Source organism: Aspergillus uvarum, assembly GCF_003184745.1.
Source record: "Aspergillus uvarum CBS 121591 unplaced genomic scaffold BO82scaffold_33, whole genome shotgun sequence".
NCBI classification, from domain to species: domain Eukaryota; kingdom Fungi; phylum Ascomycota; class Eurotiomycetes; order Eurotiales; family Aspergillaceae; genus Aspergillus; species Aspergillus uvarum.
Genome location: NW_020291330.1, coordinates 16,988 through 30,213, shown reverse-complemented (window position 1 = coordinate 30,213; position 13,226 = coordinate 16,988). Strand labels below are relative to the sequence as shown.

At 53.1% G+C, this 13,226-nt stretch overlaps 5 protein-coding genes across 5 annotated transcripts; all 5 read right to left on the bottom strand.

Moving 5' to 3' along the window:
* Positions 1–252: 252 nt before the first annotated feature.
* On the bottom strand, positions 253–2,136 carry BO82DRAFT_355041 (uncharacterized protein). Its single transcript, XM_025635337.1, has 2 exons — positions 1,615–2,136; positions 253–1,519 (listed from the first exon to the last, which is right to left on the bottom strand). The coding sequence occupies exons 1-2, from the start codon at positions 2,123–2,125 to the stop codon at positions 459–461; spliced, it is 1,572 nt and encodes a 523-aa protein (XP_025491023.1). The 5' UTR covers positions 2,126–2,136; the 3' UTR covers positions 253–458.
* Positions 2,137–2,814: 678 nt separating this feature from the next.
* Positions 2,815–3,511, bottom strand: BO82DRAFT_285435 (mitochondrial 54S ribosomal protein bL12m; the record flags this gene model as incomplete). Its single annotated transcript, XM_025631500.1, has 2 exons — positions 2,815–3,135; positions 3,296–3,511. The coding sequence occupies 2 exons, from the start codon at positions 3,509–3,511 to the stop codon at positions 2,815–2,817; spliced, it is 537 nt and encodes a 178-aa protein (XP_025491022.1).
* A 297-nt stretch (positions 3,512–3,808) lies between these two features.
* On the bottom strand, positions 3,809–5,976 carry BO82DRAFT_355039 (chaperonin-containing T-complex subunit CCT8). Its single transcript, XM_025635336.1, has 3 exons — positions 5,846–5,976; positions 5,339–5,709; positions 3,809–5,226 (listed from the first exon to the last, which is right to left on the bottom strand). Exons 1-3 carry the CDS (start codon positions 5,902–5,904, stop codon positions 3,947–3,949), a joined length of 1,710 nt encoding a protein of 569 aa, XP_025491021.1. The 5' UTR covers positions 5,905–5,976; the 3' UTR covers positions 3,809–3,946.
* A 324-nt stretch (positions 5,977–6,300) lies between these two features.
* On the bottom strand, positions 6,301–7,718 carry BO82DRAFT_337131 (FAD-dependent oxidoreductase; the record flags this gene model as incomplete). Its single annotated transcript, XM_025633382.1, has 1 exon — positions 6,301–7,718. The coding sequence occupies exon 1, from the start codon at positions 7,582–7,584 to the stop codon at positions 6,301–6,303; it is 1,284 nt and encodes a 427-aa protein (XP_025491020.1). The 5' UTR covers positions 7,585–7,718.
* A 293-nt stretch (positions 7,719–8,011) lies between these two features.
* BO82DRAFT_98709 (M48 family metallopeptidase) lies at positions 8,012–10,130 on the bottom strand. Its single transcript, XM_025641727.1, has 9 exons — positions 9,345–10,130; positions 9,048–9,289; positions 8,741–8,981; positions 8,650–8,674; positions 8,542–8,587; positions 8,403–8,469; positions 8,304–8,335; positions 8,189–8,247; positions 8,012–8,131 (listed from the first exon to the last, which is right to left on the bottom strand). Exons 1-9 carry the CDS (start codon positions 9,690–9,692, stop codon positions 8,088–8,090), a joined length of 1,104 nt encoding a protein of 367 aa, XP_025491019.1. The 5' UTR covers positions 9,693–10,130; the 3' UTR covers positions 8,012–8,087.
* Between the last annotated feature and the right edge of the window lie 3,096 nt (positions 10,131–13,226).

Genomic DNA, 13,226 nt, shown 5'->3' with positions numbered 1-13,226 from the left:
ATGATGAATGATTCTGGTGGAAGGAGTGACAGTACGCAGAGAGCGATCATAGGCATGCCGTCGCGCTACGACGAGCACAGGGGTGGCGTTACGGCTGGTAGTCAAGTCTCTCTTCAATTTCTTCGGGGGTTTGTCATACTTTCCGATTCTGGTACCCATAAATATTCCAGCCTAGGCGCATCAGTCGCAATCGCATTATCTACTGCGCCTTCCAAGATTACACCAGGCCTACTCGGACGGATTCCCTCCCCGCTGCTCCGCGATCTCTTTTGTATTGGAACGACGTTCTTAGTCTATGCTTGGGTATCACAGTCATTAAAGAGTGCACAGAGAAGAAATCGAGCTTTCAGTAAAGCCGCCCACACCGCACTTCAGAGAGTCCGATACCGAGTCACGAACCACCCCGCAGAAGGGCAGCCCAAGTTTCATTTTGTTGACTTTCCTTTTTCTTTTCTCGCCTAGAGGACGAAGTACTCTTCCGGTATCTTGAACTTGAACTGCAGATCCCCCCATTTCTCCAGAAGGCTTTGCACGTCCACCTTGACCTGCGTCCACTCCGGACTCTGAAACTGGTTGGCGCGAAGCATGTTGCGAATCATCTGCTCGCCATCGGCCAGGCGGCCCTCCTCGCGGGCCATGACGGCGGCGATGACAACGGACTCCGGGCTCCCGTACGCCGCCGCCAGCTCGAACAACTCCCGGGCCATGGCGCGATAGTGCGTCAGCGACGGCCGGCGGTGTTCGGCCCAGATTTCGTCGCGGAGCCGCGTCCACCACGAGCGGCTCTTCTCCTGCAGCAGGCCCTGGCCCTCCTGCGCGGGGTCGATCGGGCGGAATTCGGTGGTGGCGGATTCCCCGCGCCGGGGATACCGCCCCTGCGCGATGAGGTAGTAGTAGCACGCCAGCCGGCGGGTGGCCCGGCGGTGGCCCGCCATGACCGCCATGTGCATGTACTTCTCGTACTGGTCCCACCGACCTTGCTCGCGCAGGTGAGCCGCGTACCGCACGAGGTACTCCGGTTGTTTGAACTCCTCGGCCGCCCGGCGGTAGATCTCCTCGGGCGTGTGTTTGGTTTTGTGCCTGTGGTCCAGCATAATGCCCTGGACCCAGATGTAGGTGTCCCAGAAGGAGTCGATGGGCGGGAAGTACAGCCCGGTCTCGAAGCCCGGCTCGAGTTTCTTGGCCGGATAGATGAGCTCGAGCAGTTCGTCCAGGAGGGCCATCGCCTCGCGGTACTGTTGCCGGTGGCAGAGGACCCGCGCGTGGAGATGCATGGCGCGCGGGTCCGGAACGGGCCCCGTCGCCAGAGCTTCGACGGCTTGCAGGATCGGCACATCGCGCGGTGGGGACTGGTGGCTCTTGTTGTGCTGCGCGCGCAGCTCCTTCAGGTAGTTGGCGGCTTGGATGTAGATCGCGGGCCGGACTTTGGCCAGCGCGGTGGCCGAGGAGACCCAGTGCTGGAAGGGTTTGTGGTGCGGGAGGATGAGCTTGCCGATCTTGAACATTTCCAAGGGCGTCACTAAATGTTTCGGGAAAAGTTGTTAGTAATCTTCTTAGGAGCAACGGCACTTGTCACGCCTGAAATAGCGAGGATTAGAGAGAAGTGTCACGTACAGTTGCGCGGGTTGTTTTGAATTGCGGCAAGAGTGGGAGGGCCGCCATGAGCACACTCCAGCAAGTGTAGACCGGTGGCCTCGAAAACTGGCCACGTAATCTCTGTCTTGAGGTCTCTGTTCAGGACGGCATCCGCCCAATTGTCCATGCCGCCTGTTGCGAGCCACTTTTTGTGAGCTGTGAGGTCGCCGGTGATGTGGGACTCGGGGCCGATGTCTGCAGGGCGGGGAGGAGAAGACACGCGGGCATCTCTCATGTTGGCGGCGCGTCGTAGCGCAGGGGACTTTCGGGGAGTCCGATACAAGTCATTGTTGGATGTAGTGGTATGGAAGCAGGAACTGGGCGGAGGCCGAGGTGCGAGTAGCTGATTATGCTGAAGGTGGAGGTGATCTTGGACAAGGCGGGGGCGCAGGTTGGAGCTATAGTGCAAGCTCAGGGAGGGGCTTGTGCCCGAATGCAGACGTATTTGGCATTGCCGTCTGATGCTGCGTGAGGACCCAGGAAGGGACATAGCGAATCGATTAGGAAGGGTGTACCAGAAGTGAAGGAAGGTGTGGATTTGATGCAAAGGCGGCGGGGAGGAAGAAATCTGGAGTTCGGGCTTTCCGCATCTCCGTTCACTTCTCGACGACCCGCGCCAAAAACATGAACAATGGCGCTAGAATACAATGGACTGATCAGCATCTCACTCAATTGTCTTTTCTCTGTCGCGCAATTCCGCAGTCGTACTGCTTCAACTAAGACCGATTTGACAGCTACTCGTCTCATCCAAAATACTAACGTACGAGCCCTGATGAGTTGCTGGCAAACTCGGATGACGGAGACAACAACAACCAGTTTCTTTCCTCTTGTTTCCACGTTATCCATTCGATACAGATGATAATGTACATTCGCCGCCTTTTTCCCGCTTTCCGTTTATATCAGAAAATAGAATCTCGAGAGAGATATAGGGACGGAGAAAAAAGATAATAAAGAAAAGGGTGATATAACAGAACACAATACACAAAAATGAAAATAAGGGTGGTGCGAGATAAAAACTCCAGCTCGATGATGCAGCCCAATCACAACGTTCCAGGCCCATCCAGGTCTTTTCGTTTTCGTCGATTCATCCCAAGAATGATAAGCCACAGGGCGACCCAGATGGACCGGGGTAGCATTACAAAGGAAAGTCCCCCCGGACCGTCAAAAATGACCATCCGCTTAGTCCATGGTGACCTTGGCACCGACGGCCTTGAGGGTCTCGATGATCTTCTCGGCCTCCTCCTTGGGGACGGACTCCTTCAGGACCTTGGGCGCCGACTCGACGAACTTCTTGCTGTCGACCAGGGACAGGCCGAGCATGTTCTTGATCTCCTTGATGACCTTGGCCTTGGAGGCGGCGTCGATGGACTCGAGCTTCAGGTTGAACAGAGTCTTCTCCTGCTGGACGGGAGCCTCCTCCTCCTCGGCGGCGGCGGGAGCGGCGGGGGCAGCGGCCATGGCGAAGCCACCGACGGGAAGGTCGGGGATGTTCAGGCGGGACTATAATGTGAGAAGTTTCCGTCAGCAACTATATCCATGATTTCACGCGATCACAGGAGCAATCAATCGCGGCCGGCGGCAGTTCGATTGATAGGAACCTGTATCAAACAAAGTCCTAGGCGGACTCTGCGACATGCCGGAAAAGCAGCAACAAACGCACCTTCAAGCTAGCGACCAAGTCGGCAGTCTCCAACAGGTTCAATTGGCTGATCTGATCGACAATCTGGGTGATCTTGGGGTTGACAGGAGCAGCAGACTCCGTGGATTGCCATCTCCGGCTGCTGGACAGGTATGAAGCGGAGGAAACGCGCAGGGCAGCGGTGGGGCGAACAATCTGTCTGCAGCAGCGAGCTGCGAACTGGGTAGACATGGACATGCTGGGCGTGAGAGGGAGGCGATCTGGACGGGGCGACAGAAGGTGGCTAGGCCAAGGGGGATTCAAGCTGCTCGAAGTGCTCGGATGCTCGAAAAGTGCCTTTGCGGGAAAAGAAAGTCGAGTGTCGGCCCGGAAAATCCAGTCGCGTCACGTGATGCCGACACCCGCTAGTCGGCGTTCTGTCAACAGAGAATCAATTACTTACTATGTATATCAGGAACTCTTAGGTATATTCTAGAACAAATCCGCAGCAGTGGATGAAAGACCCCGGATGTACGAATTGAAAAGATCCATTACCACTACTGTTACTATAGCCTGCAGATAATACAGATGCCCATGGATAGGGGTCATGGGCTTTTCATGGTTATCGTGTCTCAATCACATTCCGTGCTTTTTGAGCCTCCAATGGATATCATATTCTCCTAAATATTACATTTAATCCTCATCCCAGTTGGGGTTGGGGCCCGGTGGCTTAGGACCACCGGCCTGTCGAGCAACAATAATTTGGTCAACGCTGAGCACCGTCCGGGCAGCCTCGCTCGCGAGACGAATGGCCCAGCTCTTGGATGCTAGCAGGTCCAGGATGCCTTCCTCCACGGCGTCAAGGGTCCCAGCCGAAGAGCTGATCTCCAAATCCACACCCGTGGTCCAGTACGGCTCCTCCTTCTCAGAGCTGCCCTCCTCTGCAGACGATTCCTCCGACTCATCATTGTTGGAGGACCGGTGGTGTGCGGTGTAGAGACGAGACAGAACTTCAGTAGCGTCCAGACCAGCCGACTCGGCCAGAGTGCGAGGAACCACCTCGAACGCTTCAGCGTACTTGCGAATGGCATGCTGGGGCAAGCCAGGAGTCTTATCCGCGAAGGCAGAGATTCTCTCCACAAGTTGGGTCTCAGTGGCACCGGCACCAGGGACCAGGCGGGGATCCTTGGTGATAGCTTTGACTGCGTTGACACCATCGTCGATCGCACGCTCAACGTCATCGAGATGGTTTTGGGTAGCTCCACGCAGGACAATGGTGGACGTACGAGTGACAGCGTTGGCATCCTCTTGACGGAAGACGGTCACCCGGTCACCGCCGATCTCGGTAGTCTCGACAACATCGATGCTACCCATCTCGTCGGGCATGGGGGCGCCCAGGCGAGCGAGAGGGGTGGCGCCGACAACACGGCACAGTCGGCGCAGCTCGAACTTCGAAAGGATCTTGATCACAAGGATGTTGAAGCGGTTAAGGAAGTGCATGGCCAGATCACCAACGGTGGAACCGCAGACGACCACACGCAGACCAGAGTCGTAAAGCTCCTTGATAGCCGCCTCCAAGCGCTCCTCCTCGCCCTTGGTGAAGTCCAGCATTTCCTGCGCGTTCTTCAACAGCACGGTACCCTTGGTCTCGGTCTGAGAGATGTCGATGGGGCAGCTGAAGACTCCAACCTTGGCCTTGGTAGCCTTCTTGATCACACCATCAGGCTCCCTGCCGAGAACCATACCCCTAACCACACGAGACTGCTCCAAGCCACCTCCCATAATCTTGACGACACGAACGTTGTCGACATTGAAGTTGGCGGGGTTCTTGGGGAGGACAGCAAGGACAGCCTCTGCAACCAGAGAGGCCAGAAGATCTTCGGTTCCGGACTGCTTGCTGGCGACGACTGTGCGGAGAGCCTTGGTAAGCTCGGTCTGAGAGCGGAGTTCTTGAAGGCGATCGACCTCGAGATCTATTGTCAAGCAAGCGTCAGTAAGTTTCAACCACTCGTTGCTTGCCTGGTCCGTTATTTCACAGCAGCCCCTGAGGTCGCCGAGCGCTCATGGCCGGAAGAATCAACCCACCTTCTAGCGTCTTGAGCGCAAAGTTTTGTGCCTTCTCGTAGCCCTGAACAATATCACTCGTCTTCAAGCCCATGCGCAGCAACTCCTCGGCCTTCTTCAACAACTCTCCGGCGAGAACAATGACCAAGTTAGTACCATCTCCCATCTCCTGATCCTGCTGCTGACTGGCCATCACCAGCAGCTTAGCAGCGGGGTGCACAACCTCCAGTTCACGGAGAATAGTAGCCGCATCCGAAGTGAGGATCATCTTCTGCAAATGGTTGATGACAATCTTGTTGCGACCGTAAGGGCCCAACGACGTCAAGACAGTCTGAGCAATAGCCTGGCAGGCTTCGATGTTGCGGATGACGGCACCATCTTCGGCATCGTGGCTATAGAGAACGCTGTGTTAGCCTCTGTTCTACATTATAACCCCATTCCATATCATATAGGTTTGACTGGTCTGCTCAACCTGGTGGTATTGATGGCTTGAGGGGCGGGATATTCCACGAGTGGGCTTTCGCTTACCTCTGATACCCAGGCTTAAAAAGACCCGCCTGGGACGGTCCGGGAAGTGACAATGACATGATGAAGGGATACTTCCTCTGAAGTTTGGGGAAATATCCAAATGAAGGGAGTAAGGGAACACTGCCTCAACACTGGCCTGTAGCTGTTCTGGGAATTTTCGACGGAGCTTCAGAGACGGTCTGGCGGCGGCTGTTTGTTTGGTTTGCACGCGGAGGGGCTCGGCATGCTTATCCATTTACAACTTCCCCCTTCTACGGCGGAGCATTGATCTTCCAATTTTGGAACGACGGTTTGCCATGGGCAATTACTTCATACTCTCCTGTCAATGAAGAGCCCGATAATCTCGCTGGAGTCTGCGCTGTGTGTGAGAGGAGAGATCAATATATGCATAGCTAAGCTGCCACTAACTAACCCACAGCCGGCCCTTGTCCTCGTCCTAATAGAAAACAACTATCTCACAAAACTATTTCCTCACATGTTTCAGCTGGTCTCAAGTCGAATCCTCTTCGTCCTCCTTCCCAACTGAGTCTGACCGATATCCGCGCAAATGCCCTTAAACTCTCCTCATACCCTGCGACAAGATCCACATCCACACCACCTGACCCATTCACTTCGACAATCCTCCGCACCAGATCCTCCGCGTCGCGCAATGCAGTGTTCACGCCCATTCCGCCAGTTGGAGGCATGGCATGAATCGCATCTCCCAGAAGCGTCACCCTCGCATGTGCCTCCCAGGCCGGCACATCCGGCTTCACGGAACAGATCCTCAACGTCGACGTTTGGTTCCGATCCTGTTCCTCGAACAAGACCCTCACAGACGCATCCCAATCTGCCGTGAGCTCTAACGACAACCTCGCCGACCCGTCCCCATCCAACTTCAACACCTCCTCATCTTCTAACGGGATATAATCTTTATGCGCCAGTAAGACCCAGTACACATAATCCCTCGGCAACTGGATCCCGCGCACTGGGGTATTCGCCTGCGGGAACCGAGTGGCTTCCAGCAGCAGCGTCTTCGGCGCTCCCGTCTCCCTCTCGGTGACCAGGGACATCCCCCCCATTGCCTCTCGAGCAAAGCGCTGTCCAAACTCCGGCGTGATGTACGTCTTCCCGTACACGATCCGCATCCCCGTATCCAAGAACGGATAGGCCGGCGACAGGAGCTGCTTGCGCACTTGCGATCGCAGTCCGTCCGCGCCGACGAGCAAGGCGCCTTCCTCCGCGGTCCCGTCGTCGAAAAACGCGACCACTCCAGTGTTCTCGTGACCCGTATCCTCCTCACCCTTCCCTTGTCTGACTTCGTAGTGTGTAAAACGCTTCCCAAAGTGTAGTTCCGCCTCAAGATCGGTCATGAGCACCTCGCGCAGTATCCCGCGGTCGACGGTGTACGGCCTTAGTGAGCCTTGGGCTTGGATGGGAGGGCCTCCAGCACCACCACCACCACCACCTGCCTGCTGGGTCAACGGCTTACCGGACAAGGCATCAAGTCTGGCGCCGCCGGATAGCAGCCCGTTCTCCGCGCAGGTCGCCTCGAACAGGCGGAACAATTCCGGGGTCAGGGTGGCCTGGAGGGCCCGAATGCCCTCGGTCCCGATGCGCAGACGGTAGCCCTGCGCGCGGAAATCTTGCTTGGCGTCTCGCTCGTAGATCTTGACGGGGATGTTATTCTTCTTGAGGCCCTGCGCGAGGGCCAGGCCACCGAGGCCCGCGCCGACGATGAGGATGGGTTTCGACGACATTGTGTGATTTGTGGTTGTTAATGAAGCAGAGGCGACTCAAGGCAGATAGAGTTGTTGTTTAGATGCTTGGATGGTATCCGGATAATCGCCAATGCTGGGCTTTCAGTATATATACTAACTGCTCGGGCGGGGGGGATAGATCCTATAGATACTATGAATATATTCGGGCCCGAGATACGATTCAAGCCTCCCGAAGCTTCGGGCCCGAAGGTGATCTTGCTCGAGTTTGTGTAGCTTTGCCGAGGGGCAGTCAGCAACCACTGGTGGTGTGGTGAAATTGTCTATGTGAAGGTAAACATAATGAATAGTAGGATTATTTCTATGTGCGAGAGACATTGTGTTCAAAAAGAAAAGAACATTCAGAGATGATTGAAATAGTTGGCGTACAGGTTCACTTCTAGTGCGGGCTAAAACGAAGTATATGGGTTGTGGTAATACAGAATTGGGGATTTACATAGACTAATTTATGTACAATCAGTGAAAGATACTTGGAACCATGTGCTTCAAAACTCCCTGTGCAAAGCGAAAGCTCTCCTAAAGTCAGGCACTTAATGGATTGTCAGTCAAAGTATACAGAACTCGGCGGGGAAGCAAAGCCACGTACTGTACTCATTTGCCATCTTGCAGCCACCATCCAGGTAGATAGCTTGTGCTGTGTTGAGTCTAGATTCGTGTCAGGGGCGGTGGATTCTCATATCCGGGTCGAGGAGTGTACGTACTTTTCATTGAGAGCATGGATACGACTCTCATTCTATGGCCAATGAATCAGGATATGCCTCAGTAGAAGATGTGTCCCAAACGCTGACCAAGAGACTTACCGAAGGGTGTGTCGACAAGAATTGATGAATCTCATGTTCTTCTTTGTTATTTACCAGGCGCTGCCAGCTGAGACAAAGTCAGCAATCATGTGTACCAGCAAAGAAGCAAACGGTGTAGAATGCATCTGGAGCAATTTACAATGCGATAGCAGCCTCCGGGTTGTAACAGGCTCGAGCCATCATGACTAGCAAGGAAGGTTAGTCGGCCACTAGGTTGAGAGAAGGTGAGAGGGCTCAGTTTCCATACTCAATCCCATGTCGTCCGCTTCAGCCTACAAAATATGGTGATCAGTCTCGTCTTCGTGTTCTTTCATCTACGGTCCAAAGCGGAAACTCACCTCCTGTACCCGAGAATTGGGCAAGTTAATCAAATAATGCGACAAATACGCAGGGATCATGGCTGAGATATCGAAGAGCAGCGAGACAACCGTAACAACAGACCTCAGAAGATAATTCCGAGTCATACCCTCCGCACTATGGTGAGCCACCACATGCGCGATCTCATGGCCGAGGACCGCAGCCAGACCATCCTCATCCTTGCAGAAAGGCAAGATGCCGGTAAAGACAAAGACTTTCCCCCTGCAGCAAACCTGTTAGAAGAATCGCATGCCATCACTGGATGACGCGAGAAGGAAAAGTTCCTACCCGGGAAGAACAAAAGCATTTCTGACATCGTCCGCTTTGATGACGTGTGCTCTCCACTGGGCGCCTTCTACGCGCGCCTGAGGAATGAGTCGCTGGAGTACACGGTGCACTACCTTAGCATCTGGGTGAGAGTCTGGCAGTATGCGATCTCGATGCTCTGCGAGGATCTCTCGATAGGCTTGGTCTCCGAGCTCCAGCTCATGTTGCACGGATATGAAGTTGAGCCGCCGCCGGCCAGTCATCTGAGAAGCCGCCGTCAGTGCATGGTTCGAGGCCGAGAAGGTAGAACTGACTCACCTCCACTACCTCGGTATTATAGTAGTAGAATGCTGATGCCCCAAGGCCTATTATCACGAAATGCCCGGTACGCGCCCGCGACAACAAGTGATAAATCAACGGCGGCGCCCGTGGGCCCCGGCCTGAGTTGTTGAATCGGTTGTAGTTCCCATTGCTGCATCTACGGCCGGAGCTTGAGAACGTACGGATCTGTGGCTGATGGAGGTATCGAGAGACAGTTCGGAAGCGTGAGGTATGGCTTGCGAATGTCCTGGTCGAGGTAATACGACTTTGCAATGCGATGTAAGAACTCTGGTTTGTCTGGGGAACTACGCGAGAGAGCATTCGCTCTATGGTTTGATGTAGCATGACGGTCAGATTTAGATATCACGTAGCTTAGTCGCACGCTGACAGTAGAGAGAAGATCGACCTGGATGAATAGTAAGACGATTGTTAAGGTGCAGTGGAATGCGGAGGTAGGTTGGAGCTTGAGCGGATTGGATCATGGATCCCGACAGTTGGCGGAGAAGCCCGGCCGAGAGTGCGGCCGGGGTATACAGTACAGTTCCCTATTGAAAGTGTCCCGCAGCCTCAATAAGCCACAACTTCAAGAGTTTACGTCGGGCAACAGCTTCAATCCGTCTATGCTAGCCTTGAATGAGACTTTTATGTTCAAGCGCATACAAGATGGGGGCGTAGGTTTGATCGAGCACCGAAAAGCATGTCGTTGTGGGACCAATCAATATATATATAAGTATAATTTCGCAGTCTCTCACTGAAGCAGGGAGCTGCGCGAGTAGTTTCACATTCGACGAACTAGAGACTTTATCTAGGGAAGCATGGATAAACTATACTACATCCAAGCTTCGAGCAAGTACATTTTAAATTAGGTCTACAGTAAATAAGTTACGAACTTGAGTTTTCCGTACGCTACATCCTGCGTAGTGCCGCCAGTTGGATACCGTTCCACTTTTTCGCATACTTTCTATATCTGAATCCAGACATTTCTATATTTGAATGCGGGCAATTTACAACAGGTAACGGAGTACAGAACAAGCGGTTCCTTTTCCACAAGGCAGAGTGGAATAACGGACCGGATATCGTACATCTGCCACATGCATCTTAGCGGCATCAAGGCCGACGCCGAAAGAAGACCATAGCCAGTCCATGTCTCTATTCCGGACGACAATGAAACCAGGCACTATTTTTTAGAAATTCCAGATTAGCACCGAAGATCAAGAAAGAAACACCAGGCTATTCTCAGCGACATTGAATGAGATCCCAAGAGTCAGACAGGCCCCTCAGTCCCCACAGACTGGAATCCCTAATTATGCCATTTAGAAAAGTCCAATGGCAGGTTTCGTGTACGCGCCGACCTGCGAGTGCTAGCGAAATGAAAGCATGGTTCTCGTGGCCTTGCACCTGTGAGTGATCAATCTCTAGAATGTGTTCGGCGGCTACACGCAGAGCGCCAATACACTGGGGAAAAAAGGACAAGGCTGATGCAGTAACCGGAAAATAGAATGGGTTGATTATGCAACTAAGATCCTAAACTGATAGAGTAGCATCAAACCGAGCAAGTAATTGCCAGGCTTTCGCCCTAAAATAGATCTCTTCATGAGACGGAGGTAGTCTATTATCTTCTGTCTTCGACCAAAGCATGGCAAAATTTACCTATTAGACGCCCGGAAAGAGGGATTTATACAACACGGCGGTTAGAAGCACTGCAAGTAATTGGCACTTATACTAGACACCGCTCTTAACGCTTGGGGGCGGGCAAGTTTCTATTTTGATCAATGCAGTGGGTTCCTGAGGTTTGATCGGAAATCCGCACGAGTGCACCGAGTGATGAAGATTTTGGTAAATGCTGGTTAGCAGATGTTATGCTAAAATCTGCCCTACCCCGCCTGATGGACAGACATGTAAGGTGTATAGACGAGTGACGTATCACGGCGCAGTTTTCCTCGCTCGGAGATACTAGGAATATCTGCCGACCAATGCCCTTGAAATATGCCGGGGATAAGCTTGGGAGAAATCATTCGTCGACTACATTTTCGCGTATTTGTCAACCCATCAATTACCTTTGTCCGGAGTAGCTATGCACAGAATTAGAATGATACGGAATTTCAGGTTGACTCGGCCGAGTTCATAATTTCTGGCATCATCTCTAGGGCTACTGCTGATTTTGTCAGGAGAGATGATGCAATGATTTGTCTTCCAGATTTGGGCTAAAGATACAAACTACGCAGTGATTTCTCGCGGATAGATAGCACTTACAGTATATTCAAGGATGGAGAGTTGCGACAGGGCCGCGGGATATCGACTGCAGAAGGAATGTGTACATGTCACGGGCACACAACAGAGTGGCAGGAAGTGACCTCATGTTGGGCGCATCTGATTGGCTGGAATATCAATTGACAGGGAAGCGAAAGGACGCTAATTATTCAATTCGCGAGGGATGCAGGCTGTAGCTGCAGGAATGTGACAAGAAACGGCAGAAGCGTCGTGACACCCACAACATGATGACTCGCTTCCGGGATTGTGATGCCCACCGACGCTGCCAGGCCCAGAACCAACGTTGTTTTGGCCGCATAATCAATAGTATTGATCCCAAGACATATGTCTTAATCAACAATAATCAACACCCAGCTGAGACAGTGCAGTTGAAAATATTCAGTTGATGTCCTGTATAGTAAGTACATGAATCACGGGCAACGATCCGCCAGAAGGTGGTTCGGGACCGGTACAGTACAGCCATTCAGATAAGTGATTGAGTGCCAAAGAGGAGGTGTGACTGGGACACCTTGGTTGCAGAAAAGCTAAAGTCAAAAATGCCTTTAGCTCCCCCCAGTCATCTTCCTCCCCACCTGGGAATTCGCACGGCTCGATCTTCCTCAGGATCAGATCATGAGAACGCACGGGTTTTAGCGGTCAATGCGGATAACACCATCTGTATAGGCCTATGAGATTGGTTGAAAGCCCTGCGAAGTATACTAATTATGGAAGACCAGAAGATAATCTAGGGAATTGAAGTCGGTGCAGGCGGCTAATTGATACTAATTAAGGAGGAGGAGGAGGGCGGGGGAGGAGGGGGGGGGAAAGCAATCATATCAGTTCACTTCTGTCAGCTCGTCAGTCGTCACCCCCTCAGCGCTCTCTGCTCCCCTCCTGTCAGGGACTTAGTCGGGATTGAGAGGCTAGCGCTATCTTATCACACCCTTGGCGCCGACTTTGGTCTTCGTCTGGTTGCACGGGGCATCAAAGGGCCGACCCACCCACGCACGGTTGGTTGCGGCTGTCCCGCTCTGTCAAGACCCAGGAAGATGTCGGCCAATTGTTTCCAAACTCAGGAAGCTTGGCTCAGCACGCTAAATTAGCTCCGAAGGTAGCGCTTCCACTACTGTAGGTGCTCAACTCGATGGCAGCCTCTTGATGAATTATTGATCAAATCTCTCCTCTCCCCGCAAACCTGCCATATTATAGGTAGTCTAGGTACGGAGTACTGAGTACTGAGTACTATCAGAGACGACCAGGCATGACTGCCAATCTGTAGTCTGATTGGTCCAAGGTGCTTGAGACCCTTGTGCGCATGGCAGGGTCTGTCTCCAGTGGGAATTTTCTCGCGAGAAGAGAAGAGGGGGCAATTAGTCGGTTGGCATTGGGATGTCCCCGCGCTATCAACGGCTACAGACGTAGGTATCCTTTGATTCTCACCAATGCATTTTCCCATTCGGGTAAATATCACCCCTTTCAGGTTGGCATCGTCAAGTCACTTAATCCAGCCTGCAGATGACCCTGCCATTGGCGCATCGCGAGTGCGTCGTATGGGTATTGATGGAGGGCAATCGGAATCGTGCGGCGTGCCGCTTGGTGGTCGCCACGCTTCTTTCTCGAGTCGAAACG